Here is a 27,879-nt window from a genome sequence, read left to right as displayed (position 1 = left end):
GACTACGTGTAGTCGGTCATGACAAGACAACCAAGCGATAGTGTTTGTTGTGTGTTGAGTGGTCTGGCGAGAAAATACACACTGCCGTGGTTAGTCAAGCATGTAAATCTACTTTTAACACATATTTTTTTCTTTGCATACAAGATCCTAGATCTAACTGCATAAACGAAGATATATTTCTTTTACGAGAATGTAAACTTTGCTGTATGGTCTCCTGTCATACAGAAGTCAATAGATTAAATTAAACGTATTTGTGACGTCACAGAGAAACCCGGTGAAAGTCACTGTTTTGGATGCGCAGGAAAATTACGTTGGAAAAACATCAATTACTAAGTTATTATTGCAAATAAAAAAAAAATTATCTGTAAATCAAAACATATATTATAACAAAAATTGTCAAAACCATCGGAGTTCCCTTTAAAATCTCCTGGATTATGGGCACAACATGACCTAAGCCCTAAATTGTGCTGCTGTGCCAAAAACTCAAAATATGAAGTAATTGACGTACATATATTTCATTAATATATAGAGCAATGTTTACATCCTAATCAACTAGGCACCTTTAGAATGTGACATGTACACATAGAAGTATGCTAACACAAATATTTCATGACTAAATGTCAATAAATTATGACCTATGGTGAAGTTGATGGCAGTGTTCTTTATTTAAAACAATGGAATGTACCTACCAAATTAATAAGTGGTAATAAAATTAATTTTTAAAAATTTGTTATTGACTTAGGCATTCTTATTTATGTTTAAATTACAAAAAGAATTAGTGTCTCATTTACAATTTGTTTTTAATTACAAATATTTCTTTGTTTTTTTGTTGTTGACAAGATAGATTATCTCAATTGTTCTATTAGTAAACTTAAAATAAAATAAGGAAAACCAAACCTTAATAAATATACTGAATTATATTAAAGGTACGTTGGACATTTCCTTTGTCCTGTTCCCTCCCTTTCATAGTTAACGCAGCTCTTTTGACCCCCAAACTTTTTTGATTGGCAAGACAATACATACTTAACCATTAAACAACTGAGAGGATAGTATTGGAAGAGCACTTTTTTTTAACCTCTTGTATAGACTTTTACTTCTTTTTTGAACTAACGTATATATAATAAATAAGAAGAATGAGACCTATATGTCTGAAAACTGGAAGTTGGCAATATTCTGAATCAAAAACATTGCTGGCAGGTGACTACCTTTAATTCTTACTTGACACTTTCATTTTTAAAATGAAAAAAGAAATTCACTGTTTTGTCTTTCAGGCTGGTGTGAAGGGGAAAGAATACGAGATGGAAATAAAGGTTGGTTTCCTGCTAGTCATACTGAAGAAATCAACAATAGTCATGTGCGAGCCAGAAATCTAAGGTTGCGCTACAGATTGTTGATAGCATCTCAAGAATTTTCTCAAAATGAGTTAACAAGACATTAATAACATTTCTTTAAGAAGCATAATCTTGAGCTACTTTCTAGTAGAGTCCTGTTTGTTTGTGTAGTTTTTAATCCAGATTTTATGTCTGTTTACTTCTTTGATTAGGGAGCACTATTACATCTAATGTATATTGTTGTTTTTTTTACTTGTATTAGAATAACATCTTGTATGGTGTAATAGTCAAATCTATGAAATGGTGTGGGGGACATTTTCAACCAAGAAACATACTCAGCATTGTCAGCCTATTCATGTAGAAAGGAAAGTTTTGTTATATTTTTTTTAAGTTTTAAATAGATTCAAGTTAATGTAACATTTTGTATTTTTTAATACCTAGGCCAATGCTTGTAACTTGATGAAGTGCAATTAACTTGAATGCTGAGGTCTGTGCCTGTACCAATGTATTCATTACTCTATAGTGACTTAGTTCTTTGTATGTGTGCGTGTCTCATTGAAAGCTTAAAGTGGCAGTAACTTGTACAGTTTATCATCATGGTACATAGACCTAGTTCATGTGGACCACTTCACAATGTCTAAAAAAAAAGTATTTCACAATTTTGTAAAAGTCATTGTTGGAAGTGTACAGGCAAACCAATTATAATATTTGTATAAAACTTCATGGTTCCACTGTTTTCAGCTTCACTTTACCAGCATCTAGAGCTGGATCAGATTGGTATAATATGCATTTTAAAATAACAAGAGTATATCTGTTGCATGAATGTGTTCAGACAAGGTTTTGTATGCAACATCTATATGGTTGGTTATATGAATGTGAACTCTGACATCTACTGTATAGATTCCTTTGAAGGGGAAATTTTAGTATTAATATCTTAACCATCAGTGATATCTTAATATTTGTAAGTGTTGCTCATTTGATGCATTGTTTTGTACAGAATGATTTTTGTCCTTGAATTAAAATTGTACTAGGTTGAATTCTTAAGTGTTAAATTCAAAACGTTAATCTCAGATTAAAAACTTTCTACTTACATTAGCAACCATCTACTTACAACATTTATTTTTGTCTTTATATTTTTTTTTATTATGTGCAATAATACAGGCCTAACTGTGAAGTTAACAAATTACAACAGGTTCCTTTTCGGAACCAAAGTTTTGACCAAAAAATATGCACTGTTTCTATATTTCAAGATTTCATTAACCCAAAAAAAAAAAGAAACACTGCAATATATATTTTTAAAAAAAAATATGATGTCGCTGTCTAAACATTTATTATGCCAAATATTGTGATTCTTATGACTCTCTGTACAGAAGCACAACAACAACAATACAATAATTTATTTATTTCATCTAAAGCATGTAAAGAAGTAAGTTCTACTTCTTACTTCAATGATTAGCATTTAGGACAAGATTATGATGCTTGACACTTCTTTCTACTTTAATAACCTCTTTTCCTAGAAAAAAATGTTCAAATTAAAATAAATTCTATTCATTTATGTATGCCCATTTTATTTAGCCCCCAAAAACTTTCTAGATATTTTAACCATAAACAATCTTTTTTTTTTAGATCCAATACAAATTTGCAACTATTTGATCACATTCCTTCATGTTTGAAATAACAATTTTTGTTATATTTGCTGTTCAAAATATCTTTTAATAGTAATATATTATCAATTAATCTCACTTGTCCATGCTTGTAATGGTTGTCTATGAGCAGTTTTTGTAATAAGATAACTATAACATTTCTTTTGATAATTTTATACATTTTTCAAATCATTGATGGCAATGAGCAAATAAAATTATTGGGATTTTCAAGAAAGAAGACAAATATTTTTTTTCTTTTCAAATTGTGTATTTTGAGATTGTAAATATTAGTTATGTCAAGTTAGTTATGACTGTATAATATTTTTAAGCTATTATTTATTGTGGATACATATTTTGAATGCCAAATTTCATCCCAAGAAGATTATAGTGCTAAATGATGGTAAGTAAATTGATGTTGTATTCAAACATTGCTATGCGTACATTGTGTTCACTTCTGGTGTTGAGTTCAACAACTACTTTTAATTTGGTCAGTATTTAATGTAGTGAGTGATGTTGTCTTCTTTTTTAAACTCTGAAACTTACACAAACATTGTGTTCATTTTGTTCAGTAATTATTTGTAGAAATAAAAGATTGGATTTTGTTTTCTTGCTCAGAAGATTTGCTCACATAACTTGTAGTGAAACTGAAGGGATTTCTGGAAACTAGATGTTCTTCTTGCGAAGCTGTTGCTATTTTTCATTTTGTTTATTTGCATGCTCTCATTTCAAACTACTTAACACTGTAAGAGGCTATTGACAAAAAGCATATTATTTCTCCTTGTGATGACAGATTTTGATCATTTCTGTAATGCCCTTTTTAACTTACATTTTTAAGACTGCGTACTTTTATGAAACACTGCACTCAGCCTTCAAAATCGAAGACATTGCCATTAATACTAAGACTTTATCAGTAGCATTAATATTATTCAAATTGGAATATTTTTATTTCGTTCACAAAGATTTTTAGTTTTCAAAAAGATTTGTGTTTTTAGAAATATTTTCAATTAAAATTGTTGGCAAATAAAGTATATGGCCTTTTAAAATAAAATTTAAAAAAAACATAGTTATTTAATTTCTCAATAATTTAACATTTTAGGTCATTTGAAACATATATTTACCATTACAAAGTAGCTATGAATAAGATATGCTTGCCATCTAATCTACAACTACATTGAACTCTTGTATAATGCTCTTTGCCTTCTTGCAACAAATCAGCTTCCTAGAATTGTGTATCAGTTTCCATCATTACAGTGTAAGACCTCTGAAAGAACAATTCAATGCATGTATTATATTTAAATATTTGTATTAAGTATAAACAAAATTAAATGTTTACTTATTTTGCTTTTTTTTTTATTTCAAAAAGCTTACTATATAAAAATAAAGAAATATGACAAATATAACCAATTATTAATTTTTAACATTGTAATACTTTAAGAGAGTCCATATTTGTCTTTAGGAGCACGATGAGAAAATGAAATGTTTATTTAAATTAAAACTCATCAGTTTTAACCTTTGCTACTGAAATCTATATACATATATTATTTGTCTTTCATAACATTCCATGTATTGTTAATTCTGAAACAACTTTGTGCAAGCAGTACCATCCAAAAGTTGATTATCCAAAGCCTAGTAATGTATCCAAGTGACAGTAAGCAGACCAGTAATAAGGCTTTACACGAAAAATGGTCTAAAGTTGAGCACCACATTTGAGTTTTACTTTTTCTTTTAATTTTGTTGTTTTATTTTCAAACTAAATAAATGATCAATGTTCTTTTTTTTTTTTTTTTGGCCAGAATGTTCATCCTATGTATTTTTACAAAAATAATGACTATTCAAAACATAAATTAATATTTAAACTATTTTTTTGAAAGACTATATCTTTGAATCCTTGCTGAGTCCTGCAAATGTTTGAATGAAATTTGTATTACTAGAAATTTGTTTTCTTCAGCAGGCTTAATTCATAAATTTCATGAGTGAAATAAAAGACATACTTTAAAAAATTTTGTTAAAAAGTAACAAATCATAACACAATGGGGTAAATATAGATAATAAATTCTGGAGACATTTGTGTTTATTATAAGGAAAGATGTAGTTGTAATGTATTCAATAATGTTATTAGTGATTCTGTTCTAGTTGATTAAACTATAAGTTGAATCTCGGTCTGCTTTGTACTTTGTTGGCCTTCACTGAACTAGTTCCCCATGAATCAGTGTGGACTGATGTATTAAATGTGTTTATATCATTGCATGTTTGGACTTTTTGAGAGTTATGTGTTGAAAGCACAAGCAAATGAAGTGTCAGTATGTTCATCTCACAAGCAAAGTCAGACATGTTCATTACGAATTGTCTGTTACGTCCTTGTCAGATTTCATGCTCTCGCCAGATTATGTGTGATGAGATGCTTACCAATGATGTCATAAATCATATGTAATAAACATTCATCGTGTTGGATAAGTTGGATGTGAACATTTAAAAAAAATATCTTTACGACCACCATCTGACATATGTATTGATGCCAAGCTCATCTCATTGTGAATCTATTCAAATTTCCAACACCTGAGTGTGTGTCTCCATTGTTACTCTCTGCCACCACTCATTGGGGCACCTGTGTACAATGTCAAGAAAGATAGTACATACTATCATTGTAAAAAGTACTATTGTTCCAGGTAATATGTAGCTCCTCTGAGATGTTTAAACATTGTTGATTTTAAGTTTTGTTGTGTAAAAAAACAAAAACAAGGGACAAAAAGCATTCCCATTACTTAAACAAAAAAATTTGTACTATCAGACTGATTTATCTTTTCAAGTTGTTAATTTATTTATACTTTACACATTAGAATGAATTGATAAAAGATTAATCCCTGATTATTCATTAGGAGAATCACAATCCTTAGTAAATACACTTCTTGAGAAAGTCCATATTAGAATTTGTGTATTTTTCATTCTAGAAATGTTTATTACATTTTCAAGGCTTAAGTGTTTAGCCACCTCTAATTAATGTGGGTACACAAAGGCATAATAGCTTAGATTTTTTAAAAAAGTATTACATGACAAAGTTTCACATTCAAATCATTATTTGTGTTTCTTAGTGTATTTAAGGTAATCATTTGTACTAATCAAAATTGTATTTAATTTAATTTTCATACCTGGAGATAATAAAATAAATAATCAAATTCTGCCCTACGAGTTTATGTGTGTGTTCGCATAGATATGTCTAACTCTTAACTTATAGGGGAAAAAAGGGAATTTGTGTTTTACATAAACTTGTAGATGACCCAGTGGGTCATAATGTTACACATATACTTTTATGAAAATGCATTTAAATTAACAACTATGAGACCATTATTATCATTGACAGACTTAATTGAAGACAAATGTCTATTTCTTTAAACATTTCTATGTATCTCCATAATATCATTCATTTTTTTAAAAAAAAAGGGATTCGATCTCAGAATAGCTTTTTTTTTTTGCATCTTGATACAGGCATTTCAGTAACAAAAGAACCATGCCTGAACTACTAGACATAATTGCACAGTACACAGCAGGTCTGGAAAGTCAAAAGGCACAGTGTGTGTGTGTGTTTACATGGTGACGGTGGGAAGAGGTTAGCGATTGGTTGTAAATGATGCAACATAGGTGGCACTGTCGTTACTTAGTCTTTGTGAGGGGAGACGACTCCAGAACGTGAGACTGAAAAGTTGTGCTGTTGTAGTGAGTTAGATTTTAGATACAGATACTATCATTAAAGTCTACTACATTTATTTTAAATATACTTCAAATATAGTTATATTTTAGATATCTTAAAATAAAAATATGCAAGGATTATATTAAGCTAAAATAAATAATTTCAAAATATATCATTCATTTACATTTCAAAAGTGCACTTCAAAAACACGCAAAGATAGTTCCATTGTATCCATGGATACGTAGAAACTCCATCAGTGGCTTGTTAACGTACATTGGCAGTAGAGCTGCAAGACATCTGTTCAGTTGGAGGTACTTTGTCTTGCTTGCAGCTTTACCTCAGAATCCTGTTCTCTGAGGAAGTGAGACTCTGAGAGATATAGGGGTAATAACCGTCAATAGATAAGCTGAAATGCATTTTGCCGTCCTTCCACTGAATTGTTTTTTCGTGGTAGATCCTGTAGGACCACTCGATCTCTAACATTCCATGATGCTATCGGAAATCTTGGAGTTACTCACGGTTTCATCTCTGGCGACCAATAAAGTCTAATAGTCCTCCCAATATACCTACAAATTCTTCGAAGGCAGTATTTACTTCGCCAGGTGGAACAAATGAATGCAATCGTGTTTGCTTTGGTTTCGGCCTGAACATTTGAGAACAGGGAGCACTTATCTCAAAAGCGATTCTTTACAGGAGGACACCAAGATCTCCATTTATGTTTCGGATGTTCCTTCAGATTTGAAGATAATTAGGGCCTACATCCTAGCCCAAACCTCCCGCAGGAAGACGGGAATGGTGGTGGGCAGGGTTCAAACCCAGTACCATCAAGGTCATCAACTGGCAGTTAAGAGCGAATATCTCACGACCAGGCAGACACTTTATAAGTAGATAGCCATTTTTCGGATAACCTTCTATTATTTCTAGGATACCTAGGCTTACTTTGAGTTCTAGTGGATTAGTTTCCTTGTTAAAATTATTGTTTATTAAATGTGTTTCGATAATTGGTTGTTTGCGATATTGCTCAGAGCTATGTTCTACAATTTGATACTTTTCTTGGTCTCTATTTGTTGGGTAGATGTTGGCTTAGCGCTAGCTCATCTGTAATTTGAAACAGTTTTTTTTTTCTTTTGATTTATTTCTATCTATCTTTAAGTCAGTTGGTTGTCAGGATGGTCCCAACCTCCTGTAGGTTATATTTAAATAGAAGCCATTTAGTGCTGCCCTTAACTTTACAGGTTCAATGATTGGAGCCACAGGTTGCTGTAGGTGTTGTTCTTGTACCTCCACTGAATGGCACTAATTAGTTGTAGCTTTGATTTGGGACTGTGTCTGCTGATGTTTGATGGGTTCGCTAGCTGTTGTTTGTATGGGAAGACAACAAATCCAGTGTATAGGCCTAACAGTTTTAAAGTTTTCTATTCGGCGCCTCAAGATGTTCCTGCTAGGTGTTCTATTAAATTTAGTCCTTTGAATGCTTTTTTTTTAACCCCACCCCACCACCAGGGCTACGATTATTAATTTGGTAACTATTTTTGCTTTAGTTGTTGTTTATTTTTATTTTAGGGGGAGGGGGGGGGCTTCCCGCTACACTCACGCAATTGTGGAACTTTGCTAAGAATTTATTAATTTAGCCCAGCGACTGGTAGGTAAACAGGTCAATGTGTGAAGTATTTTATTGGGGGGGGGGTTTAAACTCCGAAACATTATTTTTCCCCATAAAAGTAGGTAGGCTTAATGATTGATAACCCATCCGACTAGTGGGTTATAAAGAGAATTAAGAAGCGAAATACTGTTTGCACTGCAGAGTAGTGTGTGGATTCTTTTATTTGTTTTGTTTTACATTTTTTCGGACTCTCTTCCAAGATTGAAGACTCAATTAGCCTACATCCCGCAGGAGGCTCTTCTAGGATTGAAGACTCAATTAGCCTACCTCCCGTAGGAGGCGGGAGATGACGGCGGGCAGAAGGGTTCGAGCACTTGACCACTGAGACGACTCTGCATATTTTACCACACGACCAGGCAGACATCCAATTTACTTGCTTCGTACATCTTGGTATGACAACATACATAGCTTTTTTTTTTTTTGGTCTCAATTTCATTGTTTAAAGGTCGCAATAATAATAATAGGCTAATAATTGAATTTATAGAGCGCTGTTAACAAACAAAATGTCGGCTCAAGGCGCTGAGATAACATTACAAACATAAACACGTTTTAAACAGATGTTCTTCTTGAATGTAATGTAGCAGGTTGTCTGAGATCAATGGGGAGTGAGTCTCAAACCTTTGGTCCGTGCACTAAAAAAAAAAAAAACAACGCAGACCGTAGCTTTTGAGGGAGAAATGTGGCAGCGCTAGAAGCGTTGAGTCCATTAAGCGCAGGGCTCTCTGAGGGACATATGGAGTAATTAGTTCGCTAAGGTACAAGGGCATTTCTTTATTATAGATACACTGTTGACAAAGTGTAGTCACCTTGTAATCAATTCTCATTTTCACTGGAAGTGTCCGCAAGAGAGTAGTAGCAGAATCTCGTCTTGTTTTTCTTAGAACTATTCGTGCGGCGTTGTTATGTATTTGTTGCAGCTAGGCGATTTTGTCATCTGGTGTACCCGCTAGCACGGCATTGCAGTAGTCAAGGCGGGAGAGTATAAATGCCACAGCTAGCTTTTTTTGTTGACTCCGTTATTAAATAGCAATAGCAAGACCATTATCTCAGTGGGCTACATTATATTTAAATGCTCTTTGAGTCCTTAGGCTACATTAATTATGTTTAATTGGTATCTAATCATAGGTACAAAAACATGTTTTCTTTTAGACCCATATTTATACCTACCGTCTTGAAATGACGTTTCAACAAAAGCAAGATATAAATATAGACTCTAGTTCTTGATAAATTTAGAAAGTTACAACGAGTTTGTATTATCGAAACGCATGCTGCCTTCGACGGATCCTTCCATGTAGGCTACAAAATGCAGTTAGGCAGGTTTCGACAAGCAGAAGCTATAATATGAACTATTACAAGCTACTAATTAACACAAATATAACTAAATATTTCTTAATTATTATTGTAAAGAATACTTCCCATACTTTTGGGGTCTCAAAGGCCTTTGGCACAAATCTTTGGTATATATGCTGCACTGTAGGTAGGGCCGCCGTGAGGGTTGTGGCCGCCTGCGTGCGAAATTTTAAAATGCTGCCCCCCCCCTTTTTTTTTTAGAAAAAAAAATCATTAAGACCGAGCTTGACACTGTACCTAAAGCAGTCTTTGATTTAAATGTTTTTGTAGACGATTTATTTTTCTTTCCTATTCGCATCCTTGTCGTATCCCCATGCCCTCTAAGATGTTTTATTTTTAATTTTAACTTTGCATTTTTTTAAAGCGTAAAAGTTTCTCCATGGAGATAGAATTGAAGGTTTTCGCTCAAGTCGGCAAGGGGTTTAATTCCAGGCGTGACTCGGCACTAAGCGTCTTCTGGCCTTTTTCTCTTAGAATTTTAATAAGGCTAATATTGACGTGTTTTCTTTCAAAACGCACTGTTCATCCTAATAAAAAAGTCGAGGGACATATTATATCTAATAATAAAGAGGCAGCCCTGACCAATAGTATTATGCGAGGGACATTCTAGGTAGGCCTACATATTGCGCACAGACTACTATAATGGGCGTAAGTTTTTTAAAAATATCCTTCCTGTTAAGTATATAAGACTTCTCTGTCGCGGACGTTTTTTTTTGTTTTTTTTTCAAACAAAAGTCGTCACTATAACAAAGTGCAATAGAAGGAAGAAATTCGACTATTTTGAGACAAAAAATTCAGAAGAATCACACTAGCAGAGACGTGTACGTTTTAAAATGTTTTCTTCAAAACGTTTTCACCCATATTGTTGCAAAAAGCGGTTTACATTTAACAAGGTCTTATTAGAAGATAAAACGACATCTCCTACTTAATTTATTTTAATTTGGCCGGGCCTGCGTGCAATGCACACATTGCACAATAGGTAGCGGCGGCCCTGATTGTAGGCCTAGCGTGCCACTATTCTTATCTTATAAAATGCAGACGTTACCTCAGAAGAGAAGATGATTAGCCTATGTCCTAATCTAGCCTAAAATATCGTGAAAATATAACCGTCTGTAGGCTACATATAAATATAGGTATACAATGTGCATTCTTAGTTGTTTTTTTTTTTTTTTTATAAATGCTTTATTTAGCCTAGTTGTAACATATAAAATAAGATAATAATAAGCTTAAAATATCCGTTATATTTTTGTATTTTTTTAAGGGGTGTACTTTTTAGACTATATAAAAAACGGCTTACATAATTATAATGTTTTTAAAAAAATAAACTGTTTGCTTTAAGGAGACAAGAACTATATAGTTGTAGCAACTTAACTTATTAGCAGGCCACAAAATACGGTACCTAATATCAAATTTTTTATTTAGTCTAGCTTTTCTAGTTTTTTGTTGTTGTTTTTTTAGATCTAACATGACGGACGAACGGACAGACTACACAATTTAAAACTAATAGCGGCCTTTCCTCTTGCTCTAAATATAAAAAAAAAAAATTGAAATCCCAGTAAGCGATTTATATAGTCATTATAGTTAATATAGATATATTGATTATAAATAGGTGAGTTTTGCATATTAAAATATCAAATACACTATATCCATTACTAAATTACACCCCGCCCACTTTACAAGCTAAGGGAAATCTTGAAATCGTTGCTTAGCAATTTGATGTAACATAGAACAGGTTAAAAAATAAAACTCAGTTTAACTTTCAGTTTCACTATATCAGTAGATCTATTTGGTTCGGTTAGCCGAGGCCTAGCAGTACCGGAATAAATTATGTCAATTAGCCCTGCGCATGCGCAACTTATTTCGCTTCGAACGGGACTATTGTAAACTTGTTGAATTGTGTCTCGTAGTTTAATAATTACCAAATAAATAAACATTACCTTTAAAAAATAACGTGTTATTTAATAGATGACTTCACTGTATTAAGTTAATTAAAAAAATAAAGTGTAGGTTTTGCGTTTGTTTTCCCATCATTCATTGCTAAGCGCTAGAGCAGCCATTTTCCTACGCTATACCCGGGGAGCTCGGCGGGCAATTTATTTCCTCAAGTAGGATTTTATCTTGGGGAACTGGCGTTCCCTTCATTGAGGAACAATGAGCCAGTATATACATGTTGCCGAGAATGAAGGCAATGAGCCTATGGAGGTACCTAGTGAAGATGATGGAACACTTCTTTTGACGACGTTGTCAGCTCAGTTCCCCGGGGCTTGCGGATTGAAGTACCGAAATCATGAAACGGGAACGATTCGGGGATTGCGATTGTCAGACGGCCGATTATATCCGCCTGATACTGACTGGGGAAGACAAGTCTACATAGTTGTGTTTCCTAAAGGTAAGAAAAGTTCTCTTTTAATACTTTTCTTTGTTTATTTAAGAATTTAACTTAATTGTTTCCTTCTGTTTTGACGCTTTCCCTCCCCTCAACCGTAGCGCCCTCTTGTATCAAAACCAATTTTGATGTAACTAGATCTAGAATTTAATTTAGATTATTAATAATAGCAAAGTAGCCTTTTATTATTAAGATTTAGATTTGTTGTTGTTTTTTCAACTGTGGTGTACAATTCTTTTTAATAATAAACAAACCTAAGATCATTTGTTTAGTTATAGATCTAAAGTTTTTCTAGATAAAGCTTGGAAGCAATTTTGTTTTGTCATATCACTTAGATCTATATGAAGTTATATAGGAATTCCTATGCTACAATTTTTGTGCTTGCAGGATAAAAGTAGGTCACATTCAGGGGAACTAATTACTGGCTAGATCTGGACCTATATTATTATAGTATGATAATATCTAGAATCTACAAATACAATTATGGACAAAATTATTAACATTGTTATTTTTGTTGAAGTGATTGAATGGATTGTGAATTGGCTAGATCTAGAACTCCCCCACTCTTTTTATTTACCTTACTAAAAATGTTTGACCTGTTCAGCCTTATGACTTCCTAGGAAAGCTATATTTAGATAAAGTAGGAATGTTACAATTTTTTTCAGAAAAATTATTTTAAGAATCTTCTTGACAGATATGTTGTAGATTTGAATGAGCCTTCTAAATTTATATGAATTATGTCTGTATGATTCCTGGTTGAAAGAAAATAAATTTTTTATGTGTGCTTGTCCTTATCATAGCAACCAATGGGCACGATGTGAGGAGATTTGAATGTGTTGAATAAATATGCTTGCCATTTCTTATATATTAAACAACTAGTCCAAAAACATGTTTCAAAGGAAGGTTTATTGTTTTTAAAATCTCTGAACACTAAGCTGCTTATTATATACCCATTAGATCTAAATCTACATCTATTTCAAAATGCGTAACTGCAGAAATAAATCAATGTCAGCCATTTTGACATCATTTCAGTCTAAGTTTTTTTTAACTGCTATAATAATTCAACCTATCAGAAAATTATTAGATGTCACATGACCAATCACTATTATCTTGGCATGTAAACAAGATGGCTAAAATTACAATGGTTAACAATGGCCTCCAGCATTAGATTCAACTGCTAAATATTAAAAAATTAATAGCATCCAAAGTGCTCATTATTATGTGAAAAGTAAAGCACTGAAATTTAGCCAGAAAAATGCTCTACAATACTGGAGAGTCAAAAGGCGTGGGAATGTTGAGCTTCTTAAACTATACACAGGGAAATCGAACCTTTTTTTAAGTCTAATAATTAGAAACCTTCTACTCCACGTGGGAAAGCGTAATTTCATTCCCGGAAGCCATTTTTATTGGTCAATCAAAAACTATAACTCTTTTACAGAGAAGTATTCAATTAATAGGTTAACAAAGTGCGCCTTTAAGGTGTGTCTAAAAAATGTCAGAAAAAAGTCGAAACAGTTTTTTGATTTAAAAAAAGGGGTGTGTCACCGGATATTGTAACATCGCTAGATAAAGGCCTAGAAGTAGAAGTAGAATCTAGGTCATTCATTCATTCATATTTCATATAAATTTCTTATTACCTTTGGCTGATTCCAATGGAATGCAATACACAATATTCACTATTAAACTATTTACAATAGATCTAAATCTATTCAATAGATCTAAATCTATATTATAAATCACATATCTAGATCTAGTTTATTTAAGTGATATTAATGCCTTAAATGTAATTTATCAATGGACCTCATTCACCAATCGTAAACAAACAACATTTAGTCACGTGATCTTATTGATAAAACAATGGAAAAAACTGTCACGTGACAACCATCATGAATTAAACATGAGATCGTAAATTATATAGAAGAGATAAAGCATCACATGGCTAAATGTTGTTTGTTTATGATTGGTGAATGAGGTCCATTAGAGTCTAGCTAGATTCTAGATTATGGAGGTACCTATAAATATAAATAGATCTATATATTACTCTTAGTTTTTATCTAGCTAGACTTTTTATCCTGCAGGAAATTTGTTTTACAAATAGAGCAGTGGTCAGTAGATGTATTAATTTTTTTTTATATAAAAATCAAGCAAATGAAACTTTTTGAAACCTACATTCATGGTCATGGTCATTAACTCTCCGTAATTATTTCCGAATTCAGAAGGAATTATTCTTTTTTTCCCCAATTGTATTTCACTAGCCTGTTAGGGTTAAATGCAAACAACGTTTTTATTTTAATCCAAAAAATGTTATAATTGATATATAGATGCATGCCCTTTTTATAAAACAAATTAAAGTCTATAAACCCAAAAATTAAGTTGATTTAATGGCGTCAAATCAATGATGGTATGTATCGTTAATTAGGAGAGAAAGTCTCTCTGAAGTATTACTTGTGGAATTTAATTCAGAACAATAACTTTTGTTTTATATATATTATATACATTGCCTATATTTCTAAAATGAAAGACCAAATTTATCTAACTTTAACACAATTATTCCTTTGTAATTATTTTCAAATTTTAATAAATATAAAGTACTGTTTTAAGCTATTTAAAGGTTGATACTACTATCATGTCTACTTAGACACTGACATATGTCTAACATTTCTGTTTTGTTCTAGTATTTTGTATTTGATAAAAACAAATCAAAACATTCAGGCAATTGAAAACTCTTACCAGGAAGTATTAATCATAATTTTATAATAATTTGAATAAAAATGTTTAACATGTCTTGATATGCACTAATTGCCTGGTTGTTTTTTTTATACTAGTAACTAAAAAATAAATATTTATAGTTATTCTCAGTGCTTTTTTTTTGTAAAAAAAAAAAAAAAAAAAATACGTTCCGATACTCAGTGATGGATTGTCTAACTTTTAATAAATGTTAAAATACAAGAAAAGTAATAATTTTTTCCTCACATTTAAAAAAGGTACCGGTGCGTACCGTCACAAAAAAAAGCACTATTTATAGTATCTGATACCCATGCTTTGCAATGGTTTAAATATTTGGTATATAATTTTATATGTTGTTTTTTTTTTTTTTGCTAGGAACAGTCTCTAACCCCTCAGTAAAAGGTCTGCATTACAACACTCCTCCAACAAAATTTTCACACCTCAAATTATGTTTTTTTTTGTCTCTTTCATCCCATAAGCGAAGGGCCTCCAACACCCTATTATAACGTTTGCACACACAATTTTTAGACCCATCAATTTGGCTTTTGTATATAATATTCTTTTGATTTTTAAAAGTACATATATATATTTATTTTTATTTTGTCAGTTAATATCTAGATCTAGAGAGGCACGTTAATTAACATTTAATAACCCCATCTTTACTGACCATATTATGCCACCCCCCTCCCTTTTCATGAAAACATTCACACACTCACACTTAGAATAGAGACCTACTTGAGGATCTAGATCTAGTCATTTTAATATTGTTCTCCACACACACGTTTTTATGCAGATGTAAAACACATTTGATAATCTCAAATGATCTTAGGATAATCCCTCACATTTTCTCTGACAATTATCTACACCTAGAGGAGAATTACATTAAAGATCTAGAGTAATTTAATTAATTTAACTTCTCATTTCAGTCCACCTAACCTTTTTAATTTTTTGTTTCCAAAAGGAGAGAAAGCTAATAAAGAAAATTCTCACACATCTTCTGAACCTACCCTTTTGGTGAAGCCTTACAAACGCTTTGAACGTCAGAAATGCAGTGACCTCATTGTCTTAGGTCTTCCTTGGAAAAGCAGTGAAGATGATCTGCGGAAATATTTTCAACAGTTTGGAGAACTACTAATGGTTCAGGTGAGACCACATCTTGCTTTATTTTGAGTGTTCAGAACCTTAACCCAATAGCTCCTATTTCCGGTTCAAAAAACCCCCTTCAAAGTCCTAAGCAAGGAGGGATAACTCTGTATTTAAAAAATCGTAAAAATTATGTATTTTGCAAAAAATAATCAAATTGAAGATTTAATACAAATAAACAAACAAATAACTTTAAAAAATAGAACTATATGTCTAGTTTTAAAAAATATATACGTTTAATACCACTAGAATATAAAAAACTTCAAAATAGTCATTTCCCCACGTGGGGGCTTATACACTGGGGCTATGGGCCTGTTCGTTTGAAAAATTATTTAAAAAATAAAAACCTTTCCGATTTTATTAAAAATAGAATGGGTAATCTACAAAATTATTTGTAATCACGCTTGCAACGAGACTAGAAGAAATCTTGTTTTTAAAAAGTTTAAAGCAAGTATATTGAATTTAGGGGGTTTTAGAAACGTTCAACGGTTTAGGACAAAAACGGGAAAACGTTTCCAACTGCAGAAGGAGCTAATGGGTTAATATAGTGGTGACAGTGAGGTATGTCTGTGTAAAAATATGTCATAACTCCATCTATCTCTCTCCATTTATGGATCATAAACAACTGGATTCCTGTTATTGTCTTGTAATAATATATCAAATGATAAGCATAGTATTACATAGATAGCTTTAGAGGTGGTAGTAATTAAAGCACCTGAATAATTTGTGAAGTGAATAATGAATAGATGGGCAAATTATGTAACGCTGGGCAGCAATGCGAGGCCAGATAACAATGCTGACTTGAAAGCCTGGTAATCACTTGGTGAGTTTTTGATTATATATATATATATATATATATATATATATATATATATATATATATATATATATATATATATATATATATATATATATATATATATATATATATCAGATGTGTAGTCTTGGATAGTTAAGAAATGTAATTAATAAAGCAAATTATAAGGAATGTTTGTATGTATGTCCCAGTTAAAATTCAAAACCTTTTGACCAATCTTGATTAAATTTTACATGAACATTCCTTACATCATAATGAATACAGTAGTGAATGCTAAATGTCAAACCCACAACTCGAGGACCCTAAGAATAAAAAAAATACCTAAATTTATCTCTATTGAAGAACAAAACCTTTTCACAAATCGTGTAAACCCATTTTCACAGTATTTTATATTAGCTATGAATATGTCGGCTAAATTGGTAAACCCTATTATCTTAGTTTACTTTCCTTTTCGTGTGAATATTAAACAGTGTTAAGGGACCATGTTGCCAAATTTGACAAGATCCAATGCACTAGATCAGTGATACACAAACTGAGGCTTGCGGGTCATATCCGGCTAGTGTTTTTATAAAATGTTTTGTGTTTGTTTTACATGTCTTGAACATTCATTCAGATTTTAAGCTTATGTCGCTTAATAATGCATTTTATTTTTTCAATACATGAGCCCAGTTTTACATTAAGTAGCATTATATATATATATTTTCAGTTTTACATTAAGTAGCATTATATATATATATTTTTACCAATTGAACAAGTTTATTATACATATTATTATATTCAGCATGTTATCTTGTTTATATAGGAAATGCATTCGCTCAGTTTAAATCTTTGTTGTAAGCCTAAGTGTAAAAGTTTAGTAGTACATCTGCTACTGAGGATGGCCATTGTTAGATCTGTTTGATTTTTAAAATTATCATAATAACAAAATTGCTTGATTACAAATCAGAGAAGTAGGCTTTCTACAACTTAAATGTTACTACTTTAGAAATAAATACTCAAATTGATCTACACCTTGGGGGAGTTGAGGGATATTGTAAACATGGCATCTTAGTCAAGAAATATAATAAAGTGCCATCATGTGAGTTTCTTTTAAGCTCAGTTGTAATTTGAAGAAGATTGTTGCAGCTATCCTGTATTTTTATATATTAATTTGAGATTTTGTATTTCTAGGTGAAGAAGGATCCAAAAAGTGGACAGTCCAAAGGGTTTGGCTTTGTAAGGTTTGCTGAGTATGAATCCCAAGTCAAATGTATGTCTCAAAGGCACATGATTGATGGACGTTGGTGTGATGTTCGTATTCCTAACTCAAAAGTGAGCATCCCTTATCTTACTTTATGCCTGATTTTTTTTTTTTTAGAAACTATATCAGCTTTTCACAAATGAGACATTTACTAAGGTTTCATTCATATAGATTCGCAAAAAATAATGATGATCTTAATGTGTTAATAGCCTTTAAAAGTTTGTATTTTAACATTGATTTAAATAGATAGCTACCCTGTTTAAACTTGGGAAGCAACAAATTTGTTTTGCCTATAGGGGTTCTTAACATTCAGGTTTTGACCTTGATTGGTCTCTTACACAATATATGCTTTTCACCTGGCATTGCTGTTTTTTTCAAAAGTGCAAAAATATTATAAATCTATATTTATGTATTCTCATGTTTCTTTTCTTACCACTGCAATGAGAACTTTGAAATCAGTTAATGGTGATTGAGTTAAATCTTAAGAAATGCAAAATAAAGTCAAGAACAAATTTATATAATATCTATAGTTTTCCCTGTGTTAAACCATTAAAAATAAAATGTGCAAAGTAAGTTTAGTACTTTTTAAAACAAAAAAAAAAAAGAAATGAAAGAATGTTTTCCTTCAATGTAGACACATTACATTTTTTTTTAGAAAAACAAGTTAATTGTCTATTAAGAAATTTTACCCTTTAAAACAAATAATGCTAAAATTTTATATTTTAAAGGAAGGTGCACAGCAAATGATGAACCGCAAAGTATTTGTGGGACGTTGCACTGAGGAAATGACAGCTGAGGATCTACGTCAGTACTTCAGCAAATTTGGGGAAGTAGTAGATGTGTTTATACCAAAACCATTTAGAGCTTTCGCATTTGTCAGCTTTGCCGACCCTGAAACTGCACAGGGACTTTGTGGGGAAGATCATATAATCAAGGGAGCGAGTGTGCATATAAGTGGAGCTGCACCTAAAGCCAGTGAAAAGTAAGTTGAACCAAAAAAATATAATTTTTATTACATTATTATCTTTGTATAATTTTTAAACTTTTTTTTTTTTTTTTTATGAAACAGCTTTCTAAATATCAGTAAAACTTATGTTTTTAGACTGTACTAGATAGACAAGAAAAAACATTGATGTGTTAGTATGCTATTTTCAATGAACAATAAGATTGCATAACCCATTCAGGTTGAGCTCTTTGTAATCAAATAACAGTAAAATCTATGTTTTGTTTCCACTCTTTGCTTCAAATATAAAAAAGGCTGTTGACATAAACCGTCTACTGCAATGGATTAGTCATTTTTTACGTAAAACAAGAACTACTGTTGCTTATGAACTTTTTTTCTTTTTTCATACATTTGCTAGCCAGTTTAATTGAAACAATTTTCAACCTGTTGGGCCTATAGGTTCTCTGCATATGAAACTTAATTAAAAAAAAACTATTGTCTTACTAATTCCAGTCAGTGTTTGAAGAACATTATCCAGCGTCCTCTAGATGGACTGCACTGGAAAAATCGTCACTAACAAACATCTTTTGCAGCCAGAAAACTGCCTCCATTTCCTTCCTGTGTGAAATTGTTTGCACCTCTAAGTTTCATTACATTTCTTAGCATCATTAGGGGCATCAGTTTCCTGGTCTTGTAATGATGTCAAGTGTTTCTCTGCATTTCAAGCAACACTTGCACTGTCAAAGTCTGTTTTCTTTGTAGAATTGTTGGTGGATACAATTTTTTCATTATTTTTAATCTGTTGAAGTTCCATATTTCCGTCATCATTTTTACTTTCATTCTGCAAGTCAACATCCATTTTCAAGTCCCATGAGAAAAACAGCTCTGAGTTGTCCTTCTGCTAAGGGAAGCAGCGCAACAAGGACAGGTCTTTATTTAAAGGACATCACAAACACATAATAACAAGGTCTGCCTGAAGAGCAGCCCTTACACTTGGGTTAAATTCTTGTTTTCTCATGTTAACAATCATCTCTAGTTTAGTTCCAAACAGTGCACAACTTCACCCTTTGCACTAACCTGATTGGTGGTGTGCAAGGCAGGATTATAACAATAGGGTTTGTTTTGGTAGTTCAGAATTTAATGTACAGCTTCTCTAATTAACCAGTGGTTTGATTAACTGGATTACCTGTATGGGTTGATATATCTACTCTACTTGTATAAAAGAAAATTAAAAGTTTCATTTCAACTTGTAAATCATTTGTGACTTTTTTGTTTACAGGTATGATAGGCGAATGGTACCTAGCCATGGACATGTTCCTTACCAAGGGTCTTGGGGACCTGGCAGGGGAGGCAATCCAAACCATACCAATAGTAACTTGGGTGTGGCTGGAGGCATTGGAAACAATATGGGCATTGGGAATTTAGGACTTGGAGCTTTACAGGTGAGTTGCTATTAGAAGAAAGGTGGGGTGAACACATTGTGCCCAGATCTATACGTTTGATTGGTTCTTGATAGCAATTAGATTTAGTCTAGAAATGAAGAGTGAGGGAGTGGCGGGTTGGTTCTGTTCAGTTAACTGCTACACCAATGTGACTTTTTTTTTTTAAGTTCATAAGTAGAAATTAATTATTTTGGAGCTTAAAAAAAGTCGAATACAAATGAAGAATTCTTGATTCCCGTATTCATTTTAATAAAAAAAAAAATATATATGAAGCGCTATCGATTCAAAAGATTCTAGATCTAGGTTACTTACTTATACAGGAATAGATCTAGAGTCTAGACTACAACCCTATAGACTACTATAGAGTCTAGCTAGACATTACGTTACAATTCTCTACATTCTAGATCTAGAGATTTAGATCTAATTTAGTATTATGATCTAGATCGATAACATCTAGATCTAGATTCTTTAGTAGGCCTATCTATGTTTGTAGCAGATCCACAGGATCGGTAACACTTTTGAGTCCAGATCTAGATCTAGATGTGTAGATCTAAATTTAGATCTAGAAGATTTAATTTAATAATTAAATAGTAAATCTAAAGTACAACCACTAGAGATCTAGAATCTAGATCTAATTTATATAATTTAGGCTAAGATTAAGATCTTTATTAACTTAATAATACATCTAGATTTGTTCTACTTGTCTTTTCTGGTATCTAGACCAGATCTCTATTACTGTAGTATTAGAAATGAATATAAATTAATGTATTAAGTAGATTTAGATTTTAGATCTAGTCTCTAGAGCTCTGCAACTACTTAACCATTTGGCAACTAGAGTCGCCGGGAGTCGCTTCTACCGGTAGACAACTAGAGTCGCCGGGAGTCGCCGATTTTAGGTTGTTTCGTTACCGGCGCTATTTCGAGTTTTTAATAATTGATTTTATACCTTTTCTAACTCTGACATTAGAGAGCGATAACAGTGCTATTTTTACATGCTTATTTGATGATACTAGCTTAAACGATCGACTTTTTGTGAATTTTTGAAAATTGTCTTTTTTTTTTGCCATCGGGCGAAAATGGAAGATATTTTGAGTATGTTTAGAGACTATACTGGATACGATTACGAAGGTAATACACAAGTTTTAGATCTAGAACCTGAAAATAATGATGGGGAAAGTGATATTGACATTTCATTGGAGCCATTTGGGTCCGATTCTAGTGATAGTGAAGATGAAACTAGCCTAGATCTAGTAGATCTAAACAATGACAGTGGAGATTGGAGTGCTACTACTACTGATGTTGTGGTAGAGAATTTTACTGAAATATGTGGACCTACACATGATCTACCATATGATGCTACTCCTTTTGATTATTTTAGCCTTCTAATACCTGAAAACTTTTATGAGCATATAGCTGTGCAAACTAACTTATATGCCAATTATCGTCAACAAAAAGAAGGCAAAGTCGACAGAGCATGGCAGCCTACAACTGCTTCAGAAATCAAGCTGCTGTTTCATATCTATATTACTATGGGTATTCATGTTTTACCTGAATACAAAATGTACTGGGCATCAGATGAACGCCTGAGAGTTGATGGGGTGGCTGGTTCTATGGGAAAGACAAGATTTGAAAAACTATCCCAGTATTTTCACCTCAACGATGCGACAACATTTGTACCTCGAGGTCACCCTGGCCATGATCCCCTACACAAAGTCAGACCTTTTTTAGACCTAATTAGGACTAATATTGCTAGAAGATTTGCTGCTGGCAAAAATATTAGCCTAGATGAGGCAATGATACCTTTCAATGGGAGACTCATGTGGAAGCAGTACATCAAAGGAAAACCTAACCCTTGGGGCATCAAGGTCTGGTGCGCAACAGATGCATCTACAGGGTATCTGTTGAATTTCAGTATTTATACTGGTAAAGTTGAGGATCCTATGCCTCATGGAACTGGACATTATATAGTTACTCAATTAGGTGAAAGGTTTTTAGGAAAGAGACATCATTTCTTCTTTGACAATTATTTTAGCTCAGTTCAGTTAGCAGAGGACCTTTTGCGTCAGCAAACCTATTGCTGTTCAACAATAAGACCTAACAGAAAAGGTTGGCCTCTTGATCTCAAACCCAAGGCATTAAAAAAATTTAAAAAGGGTGACGTCATGGTTAGGCAGAAAGGGAATCTCGTTGCTACAGCCTGGAAGGATAAACGTTGTGTCACTCTTTTGAGTACCAACACCACTTCAGGTACCGCTGAAATTACTCGCCGAGGACCAGGTGGCAACTTTCAAGTGAAAGTCCCATCTGCTGTTAATACCTACAACAAATCAATGGGAGGTGTTGACAGATTTGATCAGCTCTCATCCTACTATCCAGTAGGAAGGAAATCTGTCAAATGGTGGAGATACATTTTTCGATTTCTCCTCCAGACTGCTGTCATCAACAGCTGGATCATTTATGCTACCTCTCACAGGCCCAGACCCAAAAGCCTATCACTAGGACATCTAGAGTTTCGGCTTGAGATAAGTACAGCCCTTCTAAAGGGAAACATTGTTCGTAAGAGGAAGCAAAGTGATCTCCAACCATCAACTCAAGGAGTTGGCATGAGTGATCTTCTTGAGCATAGGCTCATTCGAATGGTGGGAAACAAACGTGCCTGCCATTGGTGTATGAAGAACAAACAATTTGGAAAAAGAAACAGAGCACATGAAACTGTTTATGGATGTAATCTCTGTCAAATAAGACTCTGTAAAGGAGAATGTTTCTCTAAATTTCATAACTCACTGACACTTCCAAGTCATGTTTAACGTCAAGTGCTCCATAAACATTTTTTTTTGTTGTACTTTTTTTCTTATATTGGCATTATTTTTGGTTTATATTAAACTTTATCCATTTGTCTTTAATCTTTCAAAATTTGACTTAATTTGCTTCATTAGTTTTTTTTCTGTGAATTTTTAAAAAACATATGTTGTCAAAAATACGGAGTTATGCCCCTTTTGTTAGGGATGGGACAGTTTTTGGTAGGCAACTGCATAGTGATGAAAGGGTTAACTAGATTATTTAATAATAGATTATATAGATCTAGATTCTAAATTGACTAGTGGCAGTTGTGATACAGATTTGATGGCCTGTATTAATTAAAAAGGATATTGTCTTCTTTAATATATATCTAGATCTAGGTATAATTTATTTTGCTTTTAAATTATATATATATACATATTCTACAAAATTGTCGATCGCGCAAGTGTTACACATTCTGGTGCCAAAATACACATTTTGACCATCAGTCTTAAACATTTAGATTTTTTTAGGTAGGCAGGACTGATATATGTAACATAAACCATAATTTGAATTCGGGCAGATTTTCCGAATTGTATATTATTAAATACAATTGTTGACTTTTGTTGTTAAAAATTATTTTTCATAAATTTGAGTTTTGAACAAATGGTGTCACTTCCAAAGAGTTTATTAGTCTAGAGCTTTTATTATTGTTTTATTTGATATAAAATTCAGTATAAATAGTCAATTCTTGTTAAATTGTAATCTACTCAATTTATACCAAAAGTTTGAAAAGATCAATTTAAGAACCTGGTGTGTGCATCTAGAACAGCATTGATCATCTTGGTTATCACATATAAGATACAATTTGAACTAACCAGATTTGACTGACTGTAAAAGAAAGTAGTAAAAGCTCAGATTGTTTATAATTTCAACTAAAAACCTTCCTTCCCTTTTTTAAGCCCCTTATGTTTTCTTATTTTTCAGCTCAATCATGCTATGCTAGCCGCAGCCCAGGCTGTTCTAAGCAGTCAAACAGGATGGGGACCATTAGGCCTGACGCACCAAAGTGGAGGTGCCACCACCAATGGGGATCAACTGGTTGTGGCTACCACTACGGCTGCGCCTCATAGTATCAGCACATCTTATGCACCAGCACCAATGGGAACATCCAACGGTGCAGTGGTGACTGGGGCTGGTGGTGGCAACAACAGCTTCCTTGGTTGGGGCAACCAGACTGCTGAGATGCCACCAGCACCTCACACTGTAACAACCAGCCAAGTGCCCAGTTGGGGCTCCATGCCAGCTAAAGCAGGATCAGGGTGGAACTAACAACAGGTGGACAGTGATATGTGTGGGTGTTAATGTACAGATGATTGCTGTCAGAGAAAGATTCAGATATGAATGAGGTTATGTATTTTGAACTCCAGGATTATTCATAAATGTATACACAATTGTCTTGTAAGCAGTGTTTTTTTTTTTTTTTTTCCTCCAGATTTTGTCAGTCTGTCTAAATGGTATAGTGATTTAAAGTGCATTTTGTCTGGTGATTATATTTGGGATAATGTCCACTGACTTGTACAGCAGCATATGTACAAACTTCATATTATCACTGAGTTATATCTGTCCCATTCTAGACTGCATTGAGGGTTTGGTTTACATTGCAACTTAATTTATTATTTTCAATTTGGCTCTTTGAAATACAAAGTAGAGAATGTATTGTTGATAAGCTCACTAAATAGATTTTTTTTATACTAGAATTTGTCAAAACCATGAGTAAACAGACATGTGGGAGCTAAATGAGTTGGTGATGATGGAAAATGATACTTTTGACTGTTATTTTGACCAACCCAGGGAGCAAATTGCTTCTGATAATAAAATGTACGTTTTAGTGCATGTACTAAAAACAAAAGGATACCACTCACTTGTGTGTGTAATAGAATAAAAGAGTGCGTACGTTCACTGAGCTGGAAGCTAGAAATAATTGGAACATAACATGTTGAAATATCATATTGTTACTCTACAAATTCTGTTTGTTCATTATATCTTGCATCATTGACCCAAGTTTGTTCTAACTAGGTGAGGGAGGGTGTAGTGTGCTGTTGAATGAGAAAAGAATCTGTTCTCTCATTGATGTTTTCAAACAAAAGACCAAATAGTAAGTTTAGTACAACAGATTTTGTTTAAGGTAAAAAGATTGATGTGGTTGCAGTTTTACATGAGATAAAACCAAGGTTTTAGTGAATTATAGAGTTTAAAAGCAAGATTGATAAGATTGATGAAAAATAAATCTCTATTTTGTTAGAGTGCTTGACTAAATCAGAATACTTTAGAAACACAGTTTGATCTGTTTGCTTGGAGTCCTACTAAAGTTTTTTTTTTTATTTATATGGAGTCACCATTAAACAAAATATTGCTGGAGTGTTTTTTTTTTAATTATGTTTTTTTATTTCTCTCACTATTTGTGATAGCTGTTTTTTTTTTTTTAAATATTACAATGGGTGGGTGTTTACCACAAACCTGTGGTGTTTTTATAGATTTTCTTTGGTTTGTTGGTCGGAAGATAATTATATCTTCTTATTTGTGGTATAATTGTTGCTTGCAGTGGAAGTGATATGCTATTCTCTTATATATATATATATTCTTGCATACTAAAACATCTGTTTTCTATTGACTGATTAGCCTCTTCTCTTTGAGTTTGTGAAATTATGTACTTGTAGTAGTGAAATACAAATAATGTAAAATATTTTTCAACTTCCTTATAAATTTCATGCCATCACTAAAAAGATTTAAAAAAGACACAATGTTCCTTGGACTATTTTTTATTTATTTTGTAGTTGGTCTACTAGATTTAGTCTAATGTAAGTATTGATGTGTTTGGCCTGTATATCACTGTTCACAGGGTGTATCAGTATGTAATTTTGATTGTGGTGTTAGTGCTTTGTATGTGTTTTATATAACTGAGTATTCTATATTATAAAAATTATTCTATGTGTATATAGTGGAATCATAGGCTTGTCCAGTGTTTTCATTTTTCTAATTATTTTTTTTTCTTTGTTTGTGTTGACAAAGATCTTGAAAGGGGAACTATTTCAGGTAAATGTAAAGCTGAGAGGAATGGCCTACTAGAAGCTAGTGTTAGATTCATCCTAGGGAGACTGAGTCACAACTTGTGTAAATAACAAAATTGTATGAACGTTGACCAGGGAAACTTAGTGCAGACATTTTGTTTTAGAAGAGAATTTAATTTTATTTTGTTCTAACATTGCCATCTGTTGTGATTTACTCTGAGCTATGAGTTGTTTCATTGGGTGGAGGAGACATTGCATCTGTCCAAGCTATTGCTCAAACCAGATTTAGGATGATCCAAAACTAGACCTTATAGTCTTTTAACTTTTTGTAATGCTAAAACACAGGAGTTGCTACTTCATAGCTAGCAGTAAGGAAGTTTTGATCCTACTTTAAACATTCTATTAAATAACCCCTGTCTCCAGTAGTAATATGCTATTCAAATATACTGTAACCAAGAAGCAAACACATTGCAAGAACATTGATACAAAATAGATTGTATGTATTAACTAGATGGTTAAAATCCATTCAAGCAATTTATTTTTTCCATTTGGTAAAGTGTCAACAAAAGTTTTTAAAAACATTTATTTTCATGTCATTAATAATTGCTTCTGCTACAATACCAGACTCCAGGTTTTCAATGTATTCTTGAAATACAATGCATGAACCCCATAATCCTTTTTTTTTCTTTCAGGATTTTTACAATTTCTATTCTATATATAGATAAATATTTTCTAGACTTCATTTATTTCATACCATTAGTTAGCTGGACAAAAGTGTCACTGCATTCAAAGTCATTGATCTTAGTACTGCAATGAGTGTCATAACTTAAGTGCAGCCTAAATCATTGCTCTTGGTACAGTTTTGTTCACAAGCTATTCCATTCTCGTATTTTTTTTTAATAAAAAAGGGAAAGAATCAAGTTTATTCTATATATTGAACATTTTCAAAAGAACATTTTATGTAATTTAAGGCTTTAAAGAAAGTTGTTTTAAGAAATATGTTTCATTTTGCTTAATATTAAATACTAGAGATTTTCTTATGTCATGTTTGTTAGTAGTGTTTTTTTTTAGCATTTGCTCTTGTATACAAACAAGTTTTAAAAGGGATGAAAAAAAAATCCAATACTTTTTAAATAATGTGATAAGCTCACAAAGTTAAGTTTTTTTTTTTTTTTAATTATTATTTTTTCAAAACAAATGACTCAGTAGTTAAATGAACTTGTCCAAATTGACAGTTCCCATAGAAAATGTAAGCTATCAATAACCTGAACTCCAGTTACAATCATGTATTTATTAGTCAGTGCTATGTTTCTCCTCATCATTGTTTCCCGGTTTGGAGCAGTTGATTGGGTTTTTCTTCAGTTTTTTTTTTCTTCTGATTCGTTACTTTGTTGAGAGTGTGTACGTTTGAAGTCTAGTCAAGAGAAGAACTCAGTTGCCTGATGCTGTCTCAGTGAAGAGAAAATGTGGACTCAAAACATAAGTGTACGGAAATTGATGAGTTCTTCTCTTGCTTGGGCAGTTGTGTTGATAATTTAAAGAACCCAGTACAGAGTTAATACATTAAAAATATATGAAGTCTCAAATGTGGTCTTTTGAGTTTTTGTTAATTTGTGTTTTGTAGTTAAGCACTCTGTCAGGGTTCATTTCTATGCTTTGC

The 27,879-nt window shown here is 32.5% G+C and overlaps 2 protein-coding genes across 5 annotated transcripts in view; both read left to right on the top strand.

Annotated features, from left to right (window-relative positions):
• Positions 1-6,150, top strand: part of LOC106072918 (serine-rich adhesin for platelets-like) — a 46,672-nt gene extending 40,522 nt beyond the window's left edge. For all 4 annotated transcript variants that reach the window (XM_013233379.2, XM_013233378.2, XM_056007464.1 and 1 more), the window contains one exon: positions 1,272-6,150. In XM_013233379.2, the coding sequence (XP_013088833.2) occupies positions 1,272-1,438 (167 nt within the window). In that variant the 3' untranslated portion in view covers positions 1,439-6,150. The remainder of the gene's footprint in view (positions 1-1,271) is intronic.
• A 5,389-nt stretch (positions 6,151-11,539) lies between these two features.
• Positions 11,540-27,805, top strand: LOC106072920 (TAR DNA-binding protein 43). The gene is made up of 6 exons (XM_013233382.2): positions 11,540-12,061; positions 15,747-15,928; positions 17,916-18,056; positions 18,714-18,967; positions 20,208-20,370; positions 24,136-27,805. Exons 1-6 carry the CDS (start codon positions 11,824-11,826, stop codon positions 24,478-24,480), a joined length of 1,323 nt encoding a protein of 440 aa, XP_013088836.2. The 5' UTR covers positions 11,540-11,823; the 3' UTR covers positions 24,481-27,805.
• The last annotated feature ends 74 nt before the right edge of the window (positions 27,806-27,879 follow it).

This window comes from Biomphalaria glabrata, chromosome 13 (genome assembly GCF_947242115.1).
Source record: "Biomphalaria glabrata chromosome 13, xgBioGlab47.1, whole genome shotgun sequence".
Classification (NCBI taxonomy): domain Eukaryota; kingdom Metazoa; phylum Mollusca; class Gastropoda; family Planorbidae; genus Biomphalaria; species Biomphalaria glabrata.
The sequence above is the reverse complement of the archived record's forward strand: the minus strand, read 5'-3'. Positions and strand labels throughout refer to the sequence as shown.